Consider the following 20,862-nt stretch of genomic DNA (forward strand, 5'->3'; position numbering starts at 1 on the left):
TTAACTAGATATTTTTAATTACAAAAATGTGAATCAAGCACTGAAAGGGTTAAAATGGATGCAAGGACTCAGCAAATGCTGCAGTTCAATATAAACAGTTGTGCCTTTAGCTTAGTAGGCCTCAATGTGAGAAGGCCTCAGTGTGACTAGGACTCAGTGTGAGAAGGCCTCATGTGTGAAGCTCCAGTGTGAAGGCTGCTGTGTGTAAAACTACTGTGAAGCTCCTGTGTAAGTTCATTATGAGAGGAGGCTCTGTGAGGGCAAAGCTGTTTATCTGCATGAGAAAGAAGCCCAGCGTGGAAGCAAATAACAACAACAACAACAACTTTATTCTTATATCCTGCCCCATCTCCCTGAAGGGACTCGGGGCAGCTTACATGGGGACCAATCCCAGTAATGCAACAATAAAATACAACAACACAAGATACATTCAGTTACGATGAATTGATACATAAAAATATATAAAAACATTAAAAGCATAAAGCACCCAACAATAGCTGGGTGCAATGGGTGCGTTCAAAAATTGGAGGCAAGGCACTAATAATGTGCAATATATTGCAAAGTCACTAATAAGATGGGCCAGTAATAAAGTGCAGTGGATAGGTCTAGGTGGAGGTAAAAGGACTCCATCAAATTGTGCCGAATTAGTCAAAAGCACATTGAAATAACCAGGTTTTCAGGTCGAAGAAGGCATTATAAAGAACTTTATTTGTGTTATGGAAACCTTGGTTTTGTAAATAGTGCAACCATATTATTTTGCTACCAAGAAAAGCCTCTAAAGGAAGAGATAACATTGGTCTGTGTGTTTTTGTTCTTTTCATCTCTTTTGGCTACTGATGCTGGGTCACGCTGCTGCTAATAAGTTACTCTGCTATACATCTTTTGTTACTAAGCCCACTCGCCCAACAAAGACATATTTACTGTGATGTCTCATGGGCCATGTAGTCCCGTTCCTAGTACTATTGTGGCAGACGAAGAGGAAAACTTGGGTTTCCCACCGATTCAGCCAGAATCGGAGCCCCTGCACCTGCAGGATGTCTGCCCTGAAGAAGTCAGACAAACAAGCCTTGGGCAGAATTCTCCCCCGTTCTCTCGTAAGGATAATTATAATAGAGATAGAGGCGCTAGGGAGGCGAATCACCGAAGCGCCAGAATCGCTGCCAGACAATTAGCTGATTAAGCCTGTTTCCCTTGGGAAATTCTAAGGAGTCATGCATCTGGACACAGTTTGGGTTTCACTTCTTGTTCTCCAGGGAAAGTGTTCCTTGGAGGGAAAACAAGATCCTATATAGGTGTTTTACCGCAAGGAGATCCTTGCGGAGTCAATTCGTCAGCTTGAGGAGTGAGAACGTGTGTGGACTACGCTACTCCAGTTCCTTGTTTCCAGGACCAAGTTCCAAGCCTGCCTTGTTCCCCGGACCTCGCCACGGACCTTGTTCTTGCTTTTTGTTGCCTTGTATCAAGTCTTGTTTGCCAAGAATCTAGTTTGTTTTCCAGCCCTGTTGTCAAGCTTCAATGGACTAAAGGACCTTGTCATTTCCCCACACTTTGCTCGGCAGAGTGTGTTTCGGTTATTGGATTATAACTTTGGACCTTAATATCTTCTATTGGACATTATTTACTTGGACTATATTTGACCTTTCCTGAAAGGTCTATTTCTGAACTTTATTCTTCACTTATTTTTATTGACTTTATATAATCCTTTAATAAAGATATTAGATAGATTCTGGTCTCTGCGCATGGTTATTGGTGCTCTGCAGCCTGGGGCCTGACAGTTTGACTCCGCCACCCTAAGCACCAATTAACCTTAGGCCAGGATGTCTACAGGAACCGGGGCGGAAGCCCAACCACTCAGCTACACCATTTCCAAGGATGAATTCGACAGAATCCGTGATACACTCCGTACGCAGGAGGGAGAAATACGGGGCTTGAAGGAACGAGGTATCCGGCTCCCTGGTCTAGCGCTTCCAACCAAGTTTTCTGGAGAAGCCTCCAAGGTTCATGTTTTCCGTCGCCAATGCCAGGCGTACATAGAAGCCCGTCAAGCCGAGTTCCCCCAAGAAGAAGTCAAGGTGGCGTGGATTTACAGTCTCCTAGAAGGGCCAGCGGCCAATTGGGCGACGGCGCTCTTTGATGCGGGCTCCATGCACCTAAGTTCCGCGCAAAACTTCCTGAATCACCTGAAGGCGACATGGGGGATCGAGGACAACGTGGAGGTGGCCGGCCATAAACTCCGGCGCCTTTTCCAAGGGGACAGGCCGGAGTGAAACCTCCCGCTTCCGCCAGTATTCAGCCACGTCCAGTGTGGAGACCCCCACCACCAGCCCCATACCCCAGAGGAAGCGAGGAGGAGCCGATGCAGTTGGGCAATGTGCGCCCCAGACTAGATGTTGCCGAAAAGGCCCGCCACCAACGTTTAAACCTCTGTTGGTACTGCGGGAACGGGGGCCACTTCGCCAGAGAATGTCCAGCCAAAAGAAAGCCCGCCGCTCGTTTGGCAGCGGCGTCCTCCGCGGAGACGTCCGAGGCGGCTGGAACAAAGCCGGCGGGGGAAGCCAGCGACCGGGCGTAGAGAGGCTCGCCAACCCGGTCAAAAACCCCACTCAAGAGCCGCAAACCGGGGTCCTATTTCTCCTAGTGGTCACGTTGTGGTCAGCAAAAAAAGGACCCGTCATGATCCATGCCATGATAGACTCAGGAGCAACAAACAATTTCATCGATAGAGAGTATGCCGACTCTCTGGGATTACAATATCACGATTTCAAGAACGCCCGGGTGGTGCAGGCTATTGATGGCCGTCCCCTAAAGACGGGTCCAGTAAGTCAATGGACCGAACCCACCAGAATGTGGATAAGGGAACACATGGAAGAAATATCCTTCTTCGTCACCGAGGTTCCCCATTTCCCTGTGATTCTGGGGATTCCATGGCTGATGCTCCACGACCCAAACATCTCCTGGTCCAACAGAGAACTACAGTTTGCCTCCAAATACTGTCAAAACCACTGTCTAGTAGCCAAGGTCTGCCATGCCATAGACGCTGAACCCATCATCACCTTGCCCAAGAAATATTCGGACTTTTGGGACGTTTTCAATGAAAAGGAAGCCGAGAAACTACCCCCACATAGACCCTACGACTGTGCCATTGACTTGGTCGAGGGAGCCCCGATTCCGCGAGGACACCTCTACTCCCTGACTGAACCAGAGCAAGAAGCTCTCAGGGAGTTTATAGAGTCAAATCTTCGCAAGGGGTTCATCAGACCCTCCCAATCCCCAGCCGCTTCCCCAGTGATGTTTGTGAAAAAGAAGTCAGGGGACCTACGCTTGGTTGTGGACTATAGAGCATTGAACAATATCACGAAACGCAACCGCTACCCCCTGCCTTTGATCTCGGACCTATTAGACCGGCTCCGGGGGGCCAAGGTTTACACCAAGCTGGATCTCCGGGGGGCTTACAATCTAGTTCGCATCAGAGAAGGGGACGAATGGAAAACCGCCTTCCAGACCAAATTCGGATTATTCGAGTCCCTAGTCATGAATTACGGATTATCCGGAGCTCCCGCAACGTTCCAGCATTTTGTCAACGATATCTTCCAGGATTATCTAGATCGGTTCTTGATCATATACTTGGACGATTTTTTGGTGTTTTCTAGATCACAATCGGAGCACGAGAAACATGTCAGAATGGTGCTACAACGGTTGCGGGATCATGGACTATATGCCAAGTTAGAAAAATGCGCCTTTGATTTGCAAGAAGTAGACTTCCTGGGGTACCGCGTCTCGCCTCTAGGGCTCTCCATGGACCCAGCAAAGGTCTCAGCAGTATTGGAATGGCGGGCGCCAACCAACAAGAAGGAAGTGCAGCGCTTCTTGGGGTTCGCAAACTACTACCGCAAATTCATCCCAGACTTCGCTCGCTGGTCTGACCCAATCACCAGCTGCATCCGTGGAAAACAGCCTTTCCGCTGGACGGAGCAAGCAGAGAAAGGGTTCCAGTAGTTAAAGAAGTTATTCACGACCCAGCCAATTCTTCAGCACCCTGATCCTAAAACCCCTTTGTTGTACAGGCTGACGCCTCTGATGTGGCAATTGGGGCTATACTCATGCAACCAGTGGGAGAGCATCTCCATCCTTGTGCCTATTACTCCCGTCAACTAACAGCCCCAGAGAGAAATTACACTATTTGGGAGAAAGAACTTTTGGCCATAAAGGCAGCTTTTGAAAATTGGAGACATTGGTTGGAAGGGGCCAAATTTCCCATTGAGGTTCATACTGACCATTGTAATTTGGAACATCTAAGAACTGCCCGCAAGCTAAATCAGAGGCAGCAGCGCTGGGCTTTATTCTTTGAGCGTTTTGACTTCCAGATCCATTATGTAACCCCAGCTCAGACCAAGCAAGCAGATGCTCTATCACGGAAACCAGAGTATGCTGCAGGACGCAGAGAGACCTTCGAATCCCGATTGCTGCAGCCCGAAAACTTTGCCACGCTCACAGTGGGAAACACCAAATCCACTTCAGTTGAACCGACTCCCTCTACTCCAGGACCCCTTTGTGCTCAAGAAATTAGAGCCAGTCAACAGGCGGATGCCTGGGCTCAAGATCAAATTCGCCAAGGACTACGTTTCCCTTTCTCACTTAAGGATGGGCTATTATGCTACAAAAATCATGTCTACATCCCTCCAGGACCAGGCAGAGAAAAGGCACTTCATCTGTGTCATGACTGCAAGCCAGCAGGGCATTTTGGACTTTTCAAAACCATGCACTTGATCCTACGAGATTTCTGGTGGCCCAAGATCCGCAAGGATGTGGAGAAATATGTCAATACCTGCCCGGTATGCCAGCGTTCCAAGACAAGAAGGGAGAAGCCCTCAGGGCTACTGCATCCCCTTCCTACTCCATCTCGTCCATGGGAGATAATTTCTGCGGATTTTATCACTGACCTACCACCCTCCCTTGGATATACCACGATCCTAGTGGTGGTGGTCCTTTTCACCAAATTGGCCCATTTCGTTCCTTGTGATGGCCTTCCCACGGCCAAACAGACTGCAGATTTATTCCTTCAACATATTTTCCGGCTACATGGATTGCCCAAGAGTTTGGTCACTGACCGTGGATCTCAATTCACCTCTCGATTCTGGAAGGCACTGCAACAACTACTGGGCATAGACTCTCGTTTATCTTCAGCTCACCATCCCCAAACAGATGGGCAAACGGAGCGCACCAATGCCACTTTGGAACAATACCTTCGCTGTTATGTAAACTATCAACAGGACAATTGGGCGTCCCTATTACCTCTGTCAGAGTTTGCCTACAACAACGGTGTCCAGGCTTCAACCAAAGAAACCCCGTTCTTTGCAAACTACGGATTCCATCCATGTTTCTTTCCTTCTGTCATTGAAACCTCAGAAGTCCCCGCAGCGGAGGACTGGCTGCAAGAACTCACAGCAGTGCAACAACTATTGCTCCAGCAACTGGACCAAGCCAAGGAGGACTATAAACGCCACGCTGACAGTCATCGCCAGCCGGGCCCCGAAATCAAGGTAGGAGATCGGGTTCTGCTGTCCACTCGCTTTTTGCCCTCCCACCGTCCCTGCCGGAAGCTAGATGCCCGTTTCATTGGTCCCTATCCAGTGGTGGCGCAACTTAACCCCGTGACTTTCAAACTCCAACTTCCGCGCTCTATGCGCATTCATCCAGTGTTTCATCGCTCCCTGCTCCTTCCGGCGGATGGTGTACGCCCTGATGCAGACCGCCCGGCCCCCACCCCTGTTTTGGTGGACGGGGAGGAAGAATTCGAGGTTCAGGACATTTTGGATTCTCGCTTCCACCACCGCCGCCTTCAGTATCTCATTGACTGGGTGGGTTTTGGCCCCGAAGAACGCTCTTGGGAAGACGCTTCCACAGTCCATGCCCCCGACTTAGTCCGCCGCTTCCATCAGGCCTACCCTGCCAAGCCGCGGCCCCGCACCTCGGGAAGAGGGCCCATTTTGGAGAGGGGCCTTGAGGAGGGGGATAGTGTGATGTCTCATGGGCCATGTAGTCCCGTTCCTAGTACTATTGTGGCAGACGAAGAGGAAAACTTGGGTTTCCCACCTGCACCTGCAGGATGTTTGCCCTCAAGAAGTCAGCCAAACAAGCCTTGGGCAGAATTCTCCCCCGTTCTCTCGTAAGGATAATTATAATAGAGATAGAGGCGCTAGGGAGGCGAATCGCCGAAGCGCCAGAATCGCTGCCAGACAATTAGCTGATTAAGCCTGTTTCCCTTGGGAAATTCTAAGGAGTCATGCATCTGGACACAGTTTGGGTTTCACTTCTTGTTCTCCAGGGAAAGTGTTCCTTGGCGGGAAAACAAGATCCTATATAGGTGTTTTACCGCAAGGAGATCCTTGCGGAGTCAATTCGTCAGCTTGAGGAGTGAGAACGTGTGTGGACTACGCTACTCCAGTTCCTTGTTTCCAGGACCAAGTTCCAAGCCTGCCTTGTTCCCCAGATCTCGCCACGGACCTTGTTCTAGTTCCAAGCCTGCCTTGTTCCCCGGACCTCGCCACGGACCTTGTTCTTGCTTTTTGTTGCCTTGTATCAAGTCTTGTTTGCCAAGAATCTAGTTTGTTTTCCAGCCCTGTTGTCAAGCTTCAATGGACTAAAGGACCTTGTCATTTCCCCACACTTTGCTCGGCAGAGTGTGTGTTTCGGTTATTGGATTATAACTTTGGACCTTAATATCTCCTATTGGACATTATTTTCTTGGACTATATTTGACCTTTCCTGAAAGGTCTATTTCTGAACTTTATTCTTCACTTATTTTTATTGACTTTATATAATCCTTTAATAAAGATATTAGATAGATTCTGGTCTCTGCGCATGGTTATTGGTGCTCTGCAGCCTGGGGCCTGACATTTACTGAGGTTTGATTATTCTAGTTGAAACATCCAGTTGTGAAAACGCAACACAAGAAGTCCACCTTTCCTATTCACCTTTGTGTTTCAGGTGTTTGACTTCCTCAAAGCATCGATTATGAGAAGCTTCAAGGACAAGCAATTCCTCCAAGGCTCCAAGTTTCTACAGGACTTAGCTCCTCAGCGCTATGATATATCTGCTGTGTTTTTAGAAGTTGTAGCCAACAGGTGAGTAGCTAAGAAATCAGTTGACAGAATAAACTTTTCTACTAGTCCATCCTCCCTCAATCAATGAGTATGTACATGCAGACAGTGGAGCCTCTACTTAAGAGCATCCCAACCTAAGAGCATTTTGAGTTGAGAGGTGCCGTTCGGCTCGGAGTTCACTTTGACATAAGAATAGAGTTTTGGGCTAAAGAGCTGGCTTCAGAGAGTGCTAGCACCAGAGTCAGGGCTTTAGGGCTTCAAGGGAGTGGCCTCTGTGCCTCGTGCTCTTGTCCACTTTGGGAGATTGTTCTCTGCTTTGAGGAACTTTGGATTAGTTGATTTTGTATGGCTTTCATTCCTGGTATGTTTGGCTTCATGAAGAGAGGGATGGAATGAGCACAAGATGAAGAAAATGATGCTTCTGCTCCTTCACTTCGTGCTTCCATGCCACGTCTACCCTTTTAAAGTTGATCTTTCTTTTTTTTATTGTTCCAAGTGAATGTGCATTTATACATTCTTTGCTATTTATAAAGTACATTTTATTATTTAAAAATATGTAACAAAAATGGAAGAAGGGGTTTATTTATTTATTTATTTCCATCATTTATATGCCGCCCTTCTCACCCGAAGGGACTCAGGGCGGCTCACAATACAGTAGAAAAATAAAACATAACAATTAAAACAATCAATTTAAAACAATCCAATAAATACATTTAAAACAGTATAATAAAATACTTAATCCATTCGTCCACATAAACCTTGCACGTAAACCTTAGTCCGGACCGAGTTAAAGCCATCATAATTCATTCATTAAACGCTTGTTCGCAAAGCCAGGTCTTTACCTTTTTTCTGAAACTCAGAAGGGATGGAGCCTGCCGGATGTCACTGGGGAGGGAGTTCCACAGCCGAGGAGCCACCACCGAGAAGGCCCTGTCCCTCGTTCCCACCAGCCGCACTTGTGAGGCAGGTGGGACCGAGAGCAGGGCCTCCCCAGATGATCTTAAAGTTCTCATGGGCTCATAGGAGGAGATACGTTTGGATAGGTAAGTTGGACCAGAACCGTTTAGGGCTTTGTAGGCCAAAACCAGCACTTTGAATTGGGCTCGGTAGCATATTGGCAGCCAGTGGAGCTGACGCAACTGAGGAGTGGTGTGCTCCCTGTACGCCGCTCCAGTTATAAGCCTGGCTGCCGCTCGTTGTACTAATTGAAGCTTCCGGGCCGTCTTCAAAGGCAGCCCCACGTAGAGCGTGTTGCAGTAGTCCAAACGAGCTGTAACCAGAGCGTGGACCACCGTGGCAAAGTTTCAGTGGGCTGGTACGGATTAATAGCATTTCAATTGGGGAATTTGCTTTGAGATAAGCATTTTGAGTTAAGAGCTCAGTCACAGAATTAAACTCTTAAGTCAAGGTATCGTATTCAGTAAAGATTACTGCATAGCACTGTTAGCTTTGCATAATCGTCAGCTCTGCCCACTTCAAATAATGGAAAAGAACTGTAGCTAAAAAGAATCCCTGAAGATGCCAGCCACAGATGCAGGCAGAACGTCAGGAGAGAATGCAACTGGAACATGACCATATGGCCTGAAAAACTCACAGCAACCCAACTGTGGCTATAGTTTGAAGTGCTCTAGCTTGGGAACCCAGCGGTGCCCGGGTTATTAGAAGGCATTGTTTGTTTTGGGATGCTAGGTAATATCACTGAAGTTTGGTCCAGATCTGTCGTTGGCTCGGCTCAGGGCTCTCTGGATAAGGGTAGACTACAACTCCCAGGTCCGAGGTCAATCATCCCCCAAACCAGGCCTGTCTATACACTTGGCCATATTGTGTCTGTGTGCCAAATTTGGTCCAGATCTGATGTCAGCTGGGTTCAGTGCTTTCAGGATGCAGATGAACTACAACTCTCAAAATCGAGGACCATTCCCACAAACCCTTGCAGTATGTTCAGTTGGTCATGGGGTTTCTCTGTCCCAAGTTTGGTCCCAGTCCATTGTTGGTGGGGGTCCCAGTATCAGTGAAGATACTGCAAGTCCCATGATCCATGGCAAGTTTGGTTCAGATCCATTGTTGGTTGGTTCACAGTGCTTTCTGGATGTAGGTCAAGTACAACCCCTGTAAATTAAGATGAATTCTCCCCATATCTCTTGTTCAATTGCTGATCAATTCCTCTGCCAACTGTGCCATAGGAAAGGGTTAAGGGAGAGGCAGTGGGAGGGATCATGCAAATTAAGGAACGCTGGAATGTCCATTTGGAGGAAAAACAGAACATCTAGGATGAAATGGTCCCAGCACGAAAGCCTTCACTTGGGTGGGGGGCAGGATGGTGTTTGTGGAGGACACTGGCAGGGTTTGGGCCACATGTTCAGGGCACTCACTATAGCCTGCATGTCAGTGGAGGGGGGGCCATGGGTGTCTCCTGCTCAGTGGGAACTAGAACTGTTTGTTGAGGCTGGAGGGAGGCTGTCTGTGTAAATGGACACCTCCTCCATATACACACATACACATTTTTCACTTTTATTATGTGTAACAGATGAAATTCTCTCTTCTCCCCTGATGGTTTGTTCCAGTGTATTTGGTTGGGACCATGTGACACAGGGCCTGGTGGATCTGGGATTCGTCCTGATGGACTCCTATGGGCCGAAAAAACCCTTTGGGGGCAAAGGCACGGAAACTAACCACGGTCTTTCCAAAACTCCAGCCCAGCAATCATGCAAGCTAGGAGCTGATATCCTTCTGGAAGCCTTCAAGGTAAGTCTGAGATGGTGTTGTCTGTTCTATGTTTTAAGTCGTTGCAGTTCTTCTCCTCTTGATGATTGTCGCCTCCAATTTTTGAGACCTCAGATAAACATCTTGTTTTGAAATCAAAGTGATTTAAAACCAAACCCACATTGTTCTTTCCCAAATGTAAGAAGTTTTACTGTGAGGGAAAAGAAGTGCCTGCTCTAAAGAACCTGTCAAATGAGTCCCAGTTCTGAACCCATCTAATTACAATTAGATTTGTGCACAAAAAGTATAAACAGGTTTAAATTAATGCATGCATGTCTGTACCCAAAAAATGGATTTCATAACAACAGGAATTTCTAACATCAAATACAAACTTGAAAGAGCAGTAACAAAAATAACCATCAGATGCAACAATAGAATTGTGAGGCAGAAACAATTTCTTCAGTTAAAATGCAACAATTTGTAATATATGGAAAACAAGTATTCTAACTTCATATCAAAATGAGAGTGTTGGTTTTATGTCTTTCTTTCTGCCTAAAGAGGGTTTAGGTCCCAAATCATTTAGCACAGAACTAGGCACAGAAAAATATCCCAACATGGGTTCCTTTTGTCACTTTCTTCACTAATACGGCTTCGGGTGAAAGTTTTATGGCTGGTTGAGTGATGCAAAATCAAGATGAGATGTTTATGTGTGTTACGTTGTGAATAAACTGAAATTACATCAACAAAGCCTTGCTTAAATATGTTCTACTTGCAGGTCCATGAGCTAATAAGAAGTGAAATCCTGGAGCAGGTCCTGAACAGAGTCATCACAACTGCAGGTTCCTCCGTCAACCACTTTATAGGTAACTGAAATGAAACATCCTTGCAAAGACAATTTCACACCAGTGCAGTTCAGGAAAACCAAGAGCACAACAGCCATGTGATACAAGAGTAAAAGTAACATATAGAGTTGGTAGGTTCTTTTTACAGTAGAGTCTCACTTATCCAACATAAACGGGCCGGCAGAATGTTGGATAAGCGAATATGTTGGATATTGAGGAGAGATTAATAAAAAGCCTATTAAACATCAAAATAGGTTATGATTTTACAAATTAAGCACCAAAACATCACGTTTTACAACAAATTTGACAGAAAAAGTTGTTCAATACGCAGTAAAGCTATGTAGTAATTACTGTATTTACGAATTTAGCACCAAAATATCACAATTTATTGAAAACATTGACTACAAAAAGGCGTTGGATAATCCAGAACGTTGGATAAGCGAGTGTTGGATAAGTGAGACTCCACTGTACGTAGATCTTTTCTTAATAGATCTCTTCTTAATAATCCTTTTCAGATCTTTTGTCCAGCATCATAATGTCTGCTCCCCTTGTCCTTCAAAACTCTTCCTCCAAAGTTGCAGAGGCCTTTGATCATTTGTCATTCCTGCCTCTCGAAACAGTGCAAGGGCTCCTTAAAGCTGTGCAGGTAATTCTGATTTCTTCTAGAGATGTGTAGATAGTGTATTTCAACTGAAAGCTCTCATTGAGTTTTTGGAACGAAAATAAAAAATGTCAGTGTGTGGCATTTCCTTGCCACTCTTTGGCAGTGGCAAGCTATCCGTTCTCTTGGACTTCGCACTTTGTGTAATAGCAATCGAACCAAACATTCACATTGCTGAACTATTTTTCCCTTATGTCTGTATTATTGGACTCTGTGGTGCTGTTCTCATGTTTATCCAAACTGCAGAACTTTCTTTGTTTTTCCTCAGCCTCTGCTCAAAATAAGCATGTCAATGAGGGATTCCCTGATCCTTGTGCTTCGTAAATCCATGTTTTCGGGGTAAGATCTACTTCCTATCCCATGCCTTTGCCCTTGTATACCCAGACCATGCCCATTGCACTATGACAATTTCGCTGCTGGTTGATATTCTTATGTTTTATTGAAAATGTATTTTTAACTATTTTGTTTTTGTTCTTATCTATGTTTTTGTTGGATCATTTTTGTTTGTATCTAGGGGCATTTGCCCCATGTGTAAGCTGCCCCGAGTCTCAATTGGAACATGGTGGCGGGATATAAAAATAAAGTTATTATTATATTTTTATTAAGATGCCATTTAAAACAAATCTGTGATTCCTTACTATTTAATCTACAAAAACAAAAACCCACAAACAGCTGCTTTCATGAAATCATGACATTTTAGCTCTTTAGGAATTAACATGGCATTTTGGAAAGCAGTCTCCAGAATAGTGAAATATATTGGCAGCTATTAAGGTAAATGCAGTTCTGTTGTTATTTGGCTTGTGCCGTTTCAATGGCCTGTTTCAGATGGGAAACTACTTTGTCATGATGAGACTTCTGTGTATGGTTTGAAGCAACTCCACCAGTTTCTCCTGTGTGTCAAAGTACAGATTCAAACTAGAGATCCCCCAGAAATCTTTAGAGGAAATCCTTGGGGCGTCTCTATTTTCTCTCATTCTTTCTTCTTCACTGTTGTTCATCGCATCCCAACTGCAGGCAGCTGGATGCCCGCAAGTCAGCAGTTGCTGGGTTTTTGCTTCTCTTGAAGAACTTTAAAGTCCTGGGCAGCTTGACCTCATCTCAGTGCAGCCAAGCAATTGGGGCAAGTCAGGTAAGCATCGTTCCTTTCTTTATTTCCCGAGCACCTGTTGGCCCTCTGTACTTATTAATATTATATAATGGGGGTGTAATCACCACCCAAACAAGGAGGTTTGAAATGGTTTAACAGAAGCTCTCTGAAGCTTGAGGTGCTCTTACTGCCTATTACAGGGAAAACCAGCTGATTCCTAATCCATCTAAAGCACAGACGGAGTCATGCCGGCCACATGACCTCAGAGATGTCTACAGACAATGCTGGCTCTTTGGCTTAGAAATAGAAATGAGCACCAACCCCCAGAGTCGGACACGACTAGGCTTCATGTCAGGGGAAAACCTTTACTTTTACCTTTGCTTTTATGTCTTGTGGACATTGTCCCAAACGTAAGCCGCTCCGAATCCTTTCATGGCGAGGTATAAGAATAAAATTATTATTATTATTATTATTATTATTATTATTATTATTATTATTATTATTATTATTACACAGCAAACAAGATAGATATGCTGGATTTCGTATCACAAAATCACAAGTCGAACACTTCCCAAGTGTCTAGGGCTGTGTGATGTATTTTTGAATGATGCGCGCAGATCCCAGCAGGGTGGCCTTTTGCAGTTGGCAGATCGTAATTTTGTCAATGTCTATTGTTTCCAAATGCCGGCTGAGATCTTTTGGCATGGCACCCAGTGTGCCCATCACCACCGGGACCACCTGCACTGGTTTCTGCCAGAGTCTTTGAAGTTCAATCTTGAGGTCCTGATAGCGGCTGAGTTTTTCCTGTTGTTTTTCGTCAATGCGACTGTCACCCGGGATGGCGACATCAATGATCCAAACCTTTTTCTTTTCCACAATTGTGATGTCTGGTGTGTTGTGTTCCAGAACTTTGTCAGTCTGGATTCAGAAGTCCCACAGTATCTTTGCATGTTCATTTTCCAATACTTTTGCAGGTTTGTGATCCCACCAGTTCTTTGCTGCTGGAAGGTGGTATTTGAGGCACAAGTTCCAATGAATCATTTGGGCCACATAGTTGTGCCTCTGTTTGTTTATTATTATTATTATTATTATTATTATTATTATTATTATTATTATTATTATTATTATTATTATTATTGGCCATAGTGAATAGAAAGCAGTTCTGAACAGTCCTGCTATTGCCTTCCAGGTCCAGGTGGATGTCCACGCTCACTATAATGCTGCAGCCAATGAGGCCTTCTGCCTAGAAATCCTGGGCAGTTTGAGGCGATGCCTAAGCCAGCAGGCTGATGTCAGGCTGATGCTCTATGAGGTGAGAACCCCCTTCTGTATACTTATTAGTTATAACAGGTCAAGTTGTTGTGGTTCTGAGGATTTCTACCCATAGTTCAGCCCCAAGCAGAGCTCATGTCCAGAAACCCTGATGATTATACAGTATTGTTCTGGTTTTACACCTTTGCACCCCTGCACTGTGCTCTCCATGGCAATGTGAGATGGAAACTGGTTTGATATTACGAGCTAAGTCAGGATTGTTTTGCCTGCCAGACTGTTGCCATCAGTTTTGACCTTATTGATAGTAATACAAAGATGGAGATGCTTTGTTTCTATTGACTGACTATGGGAGAACAATTATGTATATATTTTTTTAAAGTTAGCAATTCTTCTTTCCTTTTCTTACAGGGTTTTTATGACGTTTTGCGTAGGAACTCACAACTGAGCAATTCCGTTCTGGACATGCTTCTCTCCCAGGTACATAAAAATGAAAAATGAAACTGTTGGTCCCAAGCCATTGGCACGCCACGCCTGAGCCTCAAGCCCTTGTGATCCCGAATTCACCCTAATTCAGTAACCAAAGCTGGGCAAGATTTTGTTGATGTTCAGCCTCCCTCTTCCTTTCTTTTAGCTACCTTAGAGTAAAATGCTACCTACCCATTATGTGGTAATTGTTGTTCCCCATTTATGATGGCAGATGAAGTGGTATTACGAAACCGAGCCTGACTTACTGCCTCCGATCAAACTCGAAGGGTGCATCCTGGCACAGAGAGACCAGATCTTCCTGCAGGAACCTTTGGTGAGAGATGGGCAGTGGCTTCTTCAAATGTCTTTTCAGATTTGCTGAAATAAGTGCGTAGGTTGCTGGCATATTTTCCATAAGCTGCGGGTCTCTATGCCCCAAACCACCCTTTGCTCTGTACTTGTCGTGGAGGAGAAGTGTGCAGTGATGAAAATGGGAGCTTAGCCTTTTCTATAAACAACCTTGTTGGGCGGGTGGGCTTATTAACAAAAGACCCTCCCTATAAACGTATAGCAGAGCAACCTATGAGCAGCAGCGTGACCCAGCAACAGTAACCAAAAGTGATAAAAAGAACTGAAACACACAGACCAATGTTATTTCTTCTTTTGGAGGCTTTTCTTTGTAGCAAAATAATATGGTTGCACTATTTACAATAACAAGGTTTCCATAACACAAATAAAGTTCTTTATACTTCTTTGCTTCCACGCTGGGCTTCTTTCTTACACAGATAAACAGCTTCCCTCTCACAGAGCCTCCTCTCACACTGAACTTACACAGGAGTTTCACACAAGAGCTTTACACACAGCAGCCTTCACACTGGAGCTTCACACACAAAGCTTTCAGCTTGGGGCTTTTCTCAATGAAGCTTCTCACACTGGGCCTTCTCACACAGAAAGCCTTCTCACAGTGAGGTTTCTCTCACGCCTCAGGATGACACCAGCTTTGGCCCACTAACTGTAATAGACTTCATCTAGTTTATTTAACCCTTTCAGTGCTTGACTCACATTTTTGTAATTAAAAATACTTAGTTAATTTTTAATATTTCTGACAAACATGAAGTGTAGGAGCTCCAATTCAAATCAGAAATGCACCGAGAGGCAATAGACGATAAACGTGCTCTTTATTACCACTATCCTATAATATTGTCCTCCTCTTTGTGTCTGAACAAACGGAACAAACAGTTTTTTTCATGATTCCTTTAGGCACATTTACTCTGCTGTATCCAGCATTGCCTCGCCTGGTATAAGAACACCTTGACTCTGCGTCAGCAGAATGAAGATGATGCGGGTGAAGATGGGGAGGATGATAAGGGCTTCCAGCAAGAATTGGATGAGATGTTGGAGTCCATCACGCGGCGAATGATCAAGAGTGAACTGGAAGATTTTGAACTGGTAACTTACAAAGGCGACGGGTTGGCAAGGCATTCTGGGGCCACGGGTTGGGGAAGAGATGTTGATGTGTTTTATGTTTAATGCTCAGGATAAGTCAGCAGACTTTTCTCAGTCGACTGGAGTGGGCCTGAAGAACAATATCTATGCCATTTTGGTGATGGGTGTCTGTGAGGTCTTAATCGAGTATAATTTCTGCATAGGACAGTTCAGGTAAGGAAGGCATTTTCTTTATCAGGACCAGTTCCGTGAGATGCGCGGGAAAAATCTGACTCTGTCCACTATGGATTAGTCTCATGATTCAGGGGCTCCACATGGGGGAAAAGGCTTCCAATCCCAGTGCTTTGCAGCACCTGATTAATACTCATTTTGCACATCTGTCATAACTACAGACAGCAGAAATAGTGAGCAATAGATGGTACCAGTGGGCCTATTGCAGGTAGTCATTATGAAATCGCTGTATACTCTTTATCATTACAATACCATCATCCCTGTCCATTGGCCATGCTGCCTATGGGAATTATAATCCACCAACATTTGGAAGACCTTCTCCCTGATGTAAAATAATAGCCTTTTGATACATGTGAGTGCTTTCCCACAGAATGCAATGGCTAAAGTGCTGCACTCTGTGTTGGATTTCCCCTACTGCATAATCTGATGCATATGAAAAACAAACTGCTCTCTGTTCTCTCATTCATAATTTACGGATGAGTCAAGAAGAAGTTATATGTTCTTTGAAATGTATCTGAAGGTTTTTAAATTTAGTTTTCATCTTTTCACAGCAAGAGCAAATTCGAAGACATCCTGGGTTTGTTTAAGTGTTACAGCAAACTCTGTGAAATCTTGAAAGAGAAAGCGGGAAAGAATAAGCTCGCCGTAACAAACAAAATTCCTCAGAGCTTCCTGTCTATGGGCTTTGTGTGCAACTTGCTCTCAAGTCTCTTCAGGTAAAGCTCTCTCCTGGGGGACACCTTCATTTATTGTATTTCTGCTTTCCGTGTCCCTATCTGTGAGATCGCCATCACGATTTGGCTTCCTCCTGCACTTTTAGGGACAGTTCCTTCAACCACGAGGAGAGCCTGGCCATTTTGCGCTCCAGCAGTGAATTCATGCACTATGCGGTCAGTGTCGCATTACAGAAAGTGCAACAGTTGGAGGACAAGGGGCAAACAGATGGACCCGATGGGCAGAACCAAGAAAAGAATTTCCAAAGCCTCTGCAAAATCACTCGGTGAGTCCCAGGCCTTGCTTATGACTGGTGGGTAGGAAGTGGCAGTCAGGCTGAGGAATAAAATTTGGAAGAGTTTGAAATTGGGTTGGCGCCATATTTGGTTTTATAGGAACAACATATATCTGTAGTAAGCAATAAGGTAAAAAGATGCCATTTTTACTTTTCAAAGTTCTCAAAGCAATTCACAAGAATCAGCTTTGTAGGCAGAGTGTGCTCTTGTTGTAATCAGAACTCCCATAGATTCAGAAAAGGTACTTTCTGAATATTCGTATCCTTCTGTTTTGAGAAACCTCCTGGAGCAAGATAAGTCGGGCTTTGCAGAATCCAGGATGTCAGTATGGTCAATGGTGACAGAAGGGATGCCTCCTGCTTAGGTTTTATGTCGTTATATATATTTTTTTTCCTACGTTTCGTTTAATGTATTGATGTTAGGTTCTAATTTTATGTTTACATGTGGGGTTGTTATGGATTATTTTGCCGCTACGTGTTTGTTTTATGAAGGCATTAAATGTTTGCCTTTTTGTATGTTGGAATCCACCATGAGTCCCTCTGGGGAGATAGGTAGGTAGGTAGGTAGGATGGAATACAAATAAAGTTGTTTATTATTATTATTATTTTATTATGACACAGCAAACAAGATAGATATGCTGGATTTCGTATCACAAAATCACAAGTCAAACACTTCCCAAGTGTCTAGGACTGTGTGATGTATTTTCGGGTGATGCGTGCAGATCCCAGTAGGGAGGCCTTTTGCAGTTGGCAGATTGTGATTTTGTCAATGTCTATTGTTTCCAAATGCCGTCTGAGATCTTTTGGCGCGGCACCCAGTGTGCCCATCACCACCGGGACCACCTGCACTGGTTTCTGCCAGAGTCTTTGAAGTTCAATCTTGAGGTCCTGATAACGGCTGAGTTTTTCCTGTTGTTTTTCGTCAATGCGACTGTCACCTGGGATAGCAACATCAATGATCCAAACCTTTTTCTTTTCTACAACTGTGATGTCTGGTGTGTTGTGTTCCAGAACCTTATTATTATTATTATTATTATTATTATTATTATTATTATTATTATTATTATAGACACAAAGACATACTATGACACAGCAAATGAGATCTATATGCTGGATTTCATATATTATTATTGTTGTTGTTTTTGTTATTGAGCTATGGCAGTCCAAAACTTCTGAAATGCTTGAGTTACACATCTAATCTACGCGCACATCCTACATTTAGTTGTGACTCTTTCTCAATGGCAACCTTAGCAAAAGGAGATTTTAGGCAGTGAGTGAAGGGATCCACTTGACCTCAGCCCATTCCACTAGACATTTCTGCTGGCCTTCAGCTCATGAAAGGATCTCTTATGATCGTGGGGTCGCTTCACCAGACTGTAGAGTATGGGTCGAATATTACTGGGGACTGCAAAGAAGACACATCTGCATAATCTGTGTAAGAACAGTCCCACTTGCCAGGCTTATATGCTCACCCACTCTGTACTTAGTGCACAGGGCCGGCCCCACCATAGAGGCCACGTGAGGCGGCCGCCTCAGGCGCAGGTCCCCGGGGGGCGCCGTCAGGCTTCCCCTGCCCCAGCGGGGACCATGGGCTCGCTCGCTGGTGAACAGGAAGGCCTGTTCGGCGATGAGCGAGCTCCACATGGCCGCTACTGGCTGGGCAAGGCCAGCCAGGCCAGGGCGCACTGGGCGGGAGGCGGGGCAGTGCCCTGATGGTGCCCCGCCTCCCGCCCAGTGCACCCTGGCCTGGCTGGCCTTGCCCAGCGTGGCCTGGAGGGACCGCCGCTGCAGTCTGGCCAGCTGGAAAAGGCCAGACGGGTGAGGGTGAGTAGCGTGGGAGGCGGGGCCAGGGTTGGCCCCGCCTCCTGCGCTGCTCGCCCTGACCCCGCCTCCCACGCTGCGTGAGAGGCGGGGTCAGGACGAGCAGCGCGGGAGGTGGGGCCAGGGCGCGGGAGGCGGGGCCCGCCGGCGCCACGGGAGACGTGGCCATGTGCCTCCCACGGCACATGGCCACGCCTCCCGCGGCGCCGGCGGGGGGGGGGGCGCTTTTCCCCACCCCCGCTTAATATTTTAAATTATCTCCGGCCGGCCCTGTTAGTGCATTGTTCCTTCTACCTGCTACAGACTACAAATAAAGACAAGTTAGCCTGTATCTTATAAGGTGTAGTTTGAAGACTACATTTTTTTTTGGCTGGCCACATTTTTTTTTTTGAGTGGTGAGCAATCTGATTTTGGATGGATGAATGAATGAATGAATGAATGAATCATGCTAATGATTGAGAATGGCTGCCTCGAGAACCTGCTCTGCCTTTCTCACAGAGTCCTGCTTTGGAGATACACCTCCATCCCAACCGCGGCTGAAGAATCCCGTAAGAAAGAGAAGGGAAAGAGCATCTCGCTGCTGTGCTTGGAGGGCTTGCTGCGCATTTTTAACACCATGCAACAGATCTTCCCCAAAAAGATTCCACAGTTTCTACAGGCACTGGGTAAGCAGCATTTGCACTGCTCTTTTGTCTAGATCATGCTGTGGGATGTTGCAAAGAGTCTTCTCAGAATCACATGCCCCGTTATCTGGGACCAGAGAGCATCAAAGACCACCTTCTTCCATGTGAACTTGCTCATTTGTTGAGATCTCTTAAAACATTTCTCCTAGGGTCCCTACGTACCGTCTTTATGTAGTTACAAGAGGCAGGGCTTGCTCTGCAGACTATTTTGCTTAGACTCACCTTCTGGGTGAATGAGTGTTGAACTTGGACACATTCTATTCATGCGTGGCTCCTTCCCGGATCTGAGAATAAGAAGCTGGTTGGGTACTTACGATGAAGGTCCATTCTAGACCTCAGTGAAAAAGGCATTTAATACTGTTTTCTTATGAATTTGTGTTTTTAATTGGTGCATATATGATGGTTTTGTGTTTTAAAATTAACTGTTTACATCTGAACGGCAACAAATTGTTGCAGATCTACGAGGGAGAGGGCAGGGTATCAAACAAAGTGAATACATAAAATAAATACAATTTAGATACATGACACATCTGTTTCTTAAGTGTATTCTTTGTGATATCCTTGCACACAACAAATTCGCCTCCGTTGTTTCATTAAGTTTTCCTGTTTTTTGCCCCCCCCCCCCCCCGCCCCGTGTATTTTCATTCCCCGTTGTAAGATACTACAAATGAAGATATCGAAGAGGAAAATATTGATGCCACTGAGAAAGCAGCCTTCCAGATTCGACAGTTTCAGGTAAGCTACACAGAGGTGTTTAGTTCCCTAAGGAATTCCCTCTAGCTCATCATGTTTTAGGGCTAAACAATGGCTCTGTCCTTCTAGTTACTGCTTGCAATTGCAAGAATAATATTGGCCAGAGGGGATTCTGTGACCCTTTTCTCTGAGTATCTTCTGCTTAAAAACCTTCTCTTGAATACTGAGCCAGGCATTATTCTGACTGTGTTGGTTGCCTTGTAAGTCTTTTCTACTTCAGTGTTCTTCTGTGTTTGTGTTTTCAAACTCACATTTCCCTCCGCCTTCTCAGAGGTCTCTAGTGAACCAGCTCAGCAATGCTGAGGAAGATTTCAGCAGCAAGGAAGCCCTTCTGCTGATCAACATCCTTGCCACCCTTTCCAGGTTGTTGGAGCCTTCTTCCCCGCAGGTAGATACTGTCTTTGCATCTCAGGGGAGGGGAGGGGAGAGGGGAGCAGGGCTTCAGCATAAGAGGACCTTGATAGGGATAGTGCTTTTGCTCTTTCTCTGCAGAGTTCAAAAGACATATGGAAATAATAGGTAACCTGGGGGCCACATATCACTTCCCACTCTGTTCTGTGTAACATCAAGGGTTTGGGGTCTTGGGAAGGGCAGGCTGAAGCTCTTTGCAGCAGATTTCTCTTTCCTCTCATTTGGCTGCTGAGGTGTATCAGCCTTTGGTTCAATCTCTCTCATATACCGACTGTTAGGAATTGTAGAAGTCCAAAATTCCTGGAGGGAGGGCCGAAGTTTGCCCAGGCCTCTAATAATAATAATAATAATAATAATAATAATAATAATAACAAC

General features: G+C 45.3%; 1 protein-coding gene across 2 annotated transcripts in view; it reads left to right on the forward strand.

The window, feature by feature from the left end:
* Positions 1–20,862, forward strand: part of fanci (FA complementation group I) — a 44,819-nt gene that overhangs the window by 11,995 nt on the left and 11,962 nt on the right. For both annotated transcript variants that reach the window (XM_008120175.3, XM_062963556.1), the window contains 16 exons: positions 6,988–7,124; positions 9,668–9,848; positions 10,582–10,669; positions 11,164–11,294; positions 11,578–11,648; positions 12,324–12,438; positions 13,586–13,708; positions 14,077–14,145; positions 14,366–14,467; positions 15,394–15,582; positions 15,671–15,792; positions 16,362–16,526; positions 16,631–16,810; positions 19,139–19,305; positions 19,982–20,058; positions 20,348–20,464. In XM_008120175.3, the coding sequence (XP_008118382.2) occupies positions 6,988–7,124; positions 9,668–9,848; positions 10,582–10,669; positions 11,164–11,294; positions 11,578–11,648; positions 12,324–12,438; positions 13,586–13,708; positions 14,077–14,145; positions 14,366–14,467; positions 15,394–15,582; positions 15,671–15,792; positions 16,362–16,526; positions 16,631–16,810; positions 19,139–19,305; positions 19,982–20,058; positions 20,348–20,464 (2,034 nt within the window). The remainder of the gene's footprint in view (positions 1–6,987; positions 7,125–9,667; positions 9,849–10,581; positions 10,670–11,163; positions 11,295–11,577; positions 11,649–12,323; positions 12,439–13,585; positions 13,709–14,076; positions 14,146–14,365; positions 14,468–15,393; positions 15,583–15,670; positions 15,793–16,361; positions 16,527–16,630; positions 16,811–19,138; positions 19,306–19,981; positions 20,059–20,347; positions 20,465–20,862) is intronic.

Source organism: Anolis carolinensis, unplaced genomic scaffold, assembly GCF_035594765.1.
Source record: "Anolis carolinensis isolate JA03-04 unplaced genomic scaffold, rAnoCar3.1.pri scaffold_11, whole genome shotgun sequence".
NCBI lineage: Eukaryota > Metazoa > Chordata > Lepidosauria > Squamata > Dactyloidae > Anolis > Anolis carolinensis.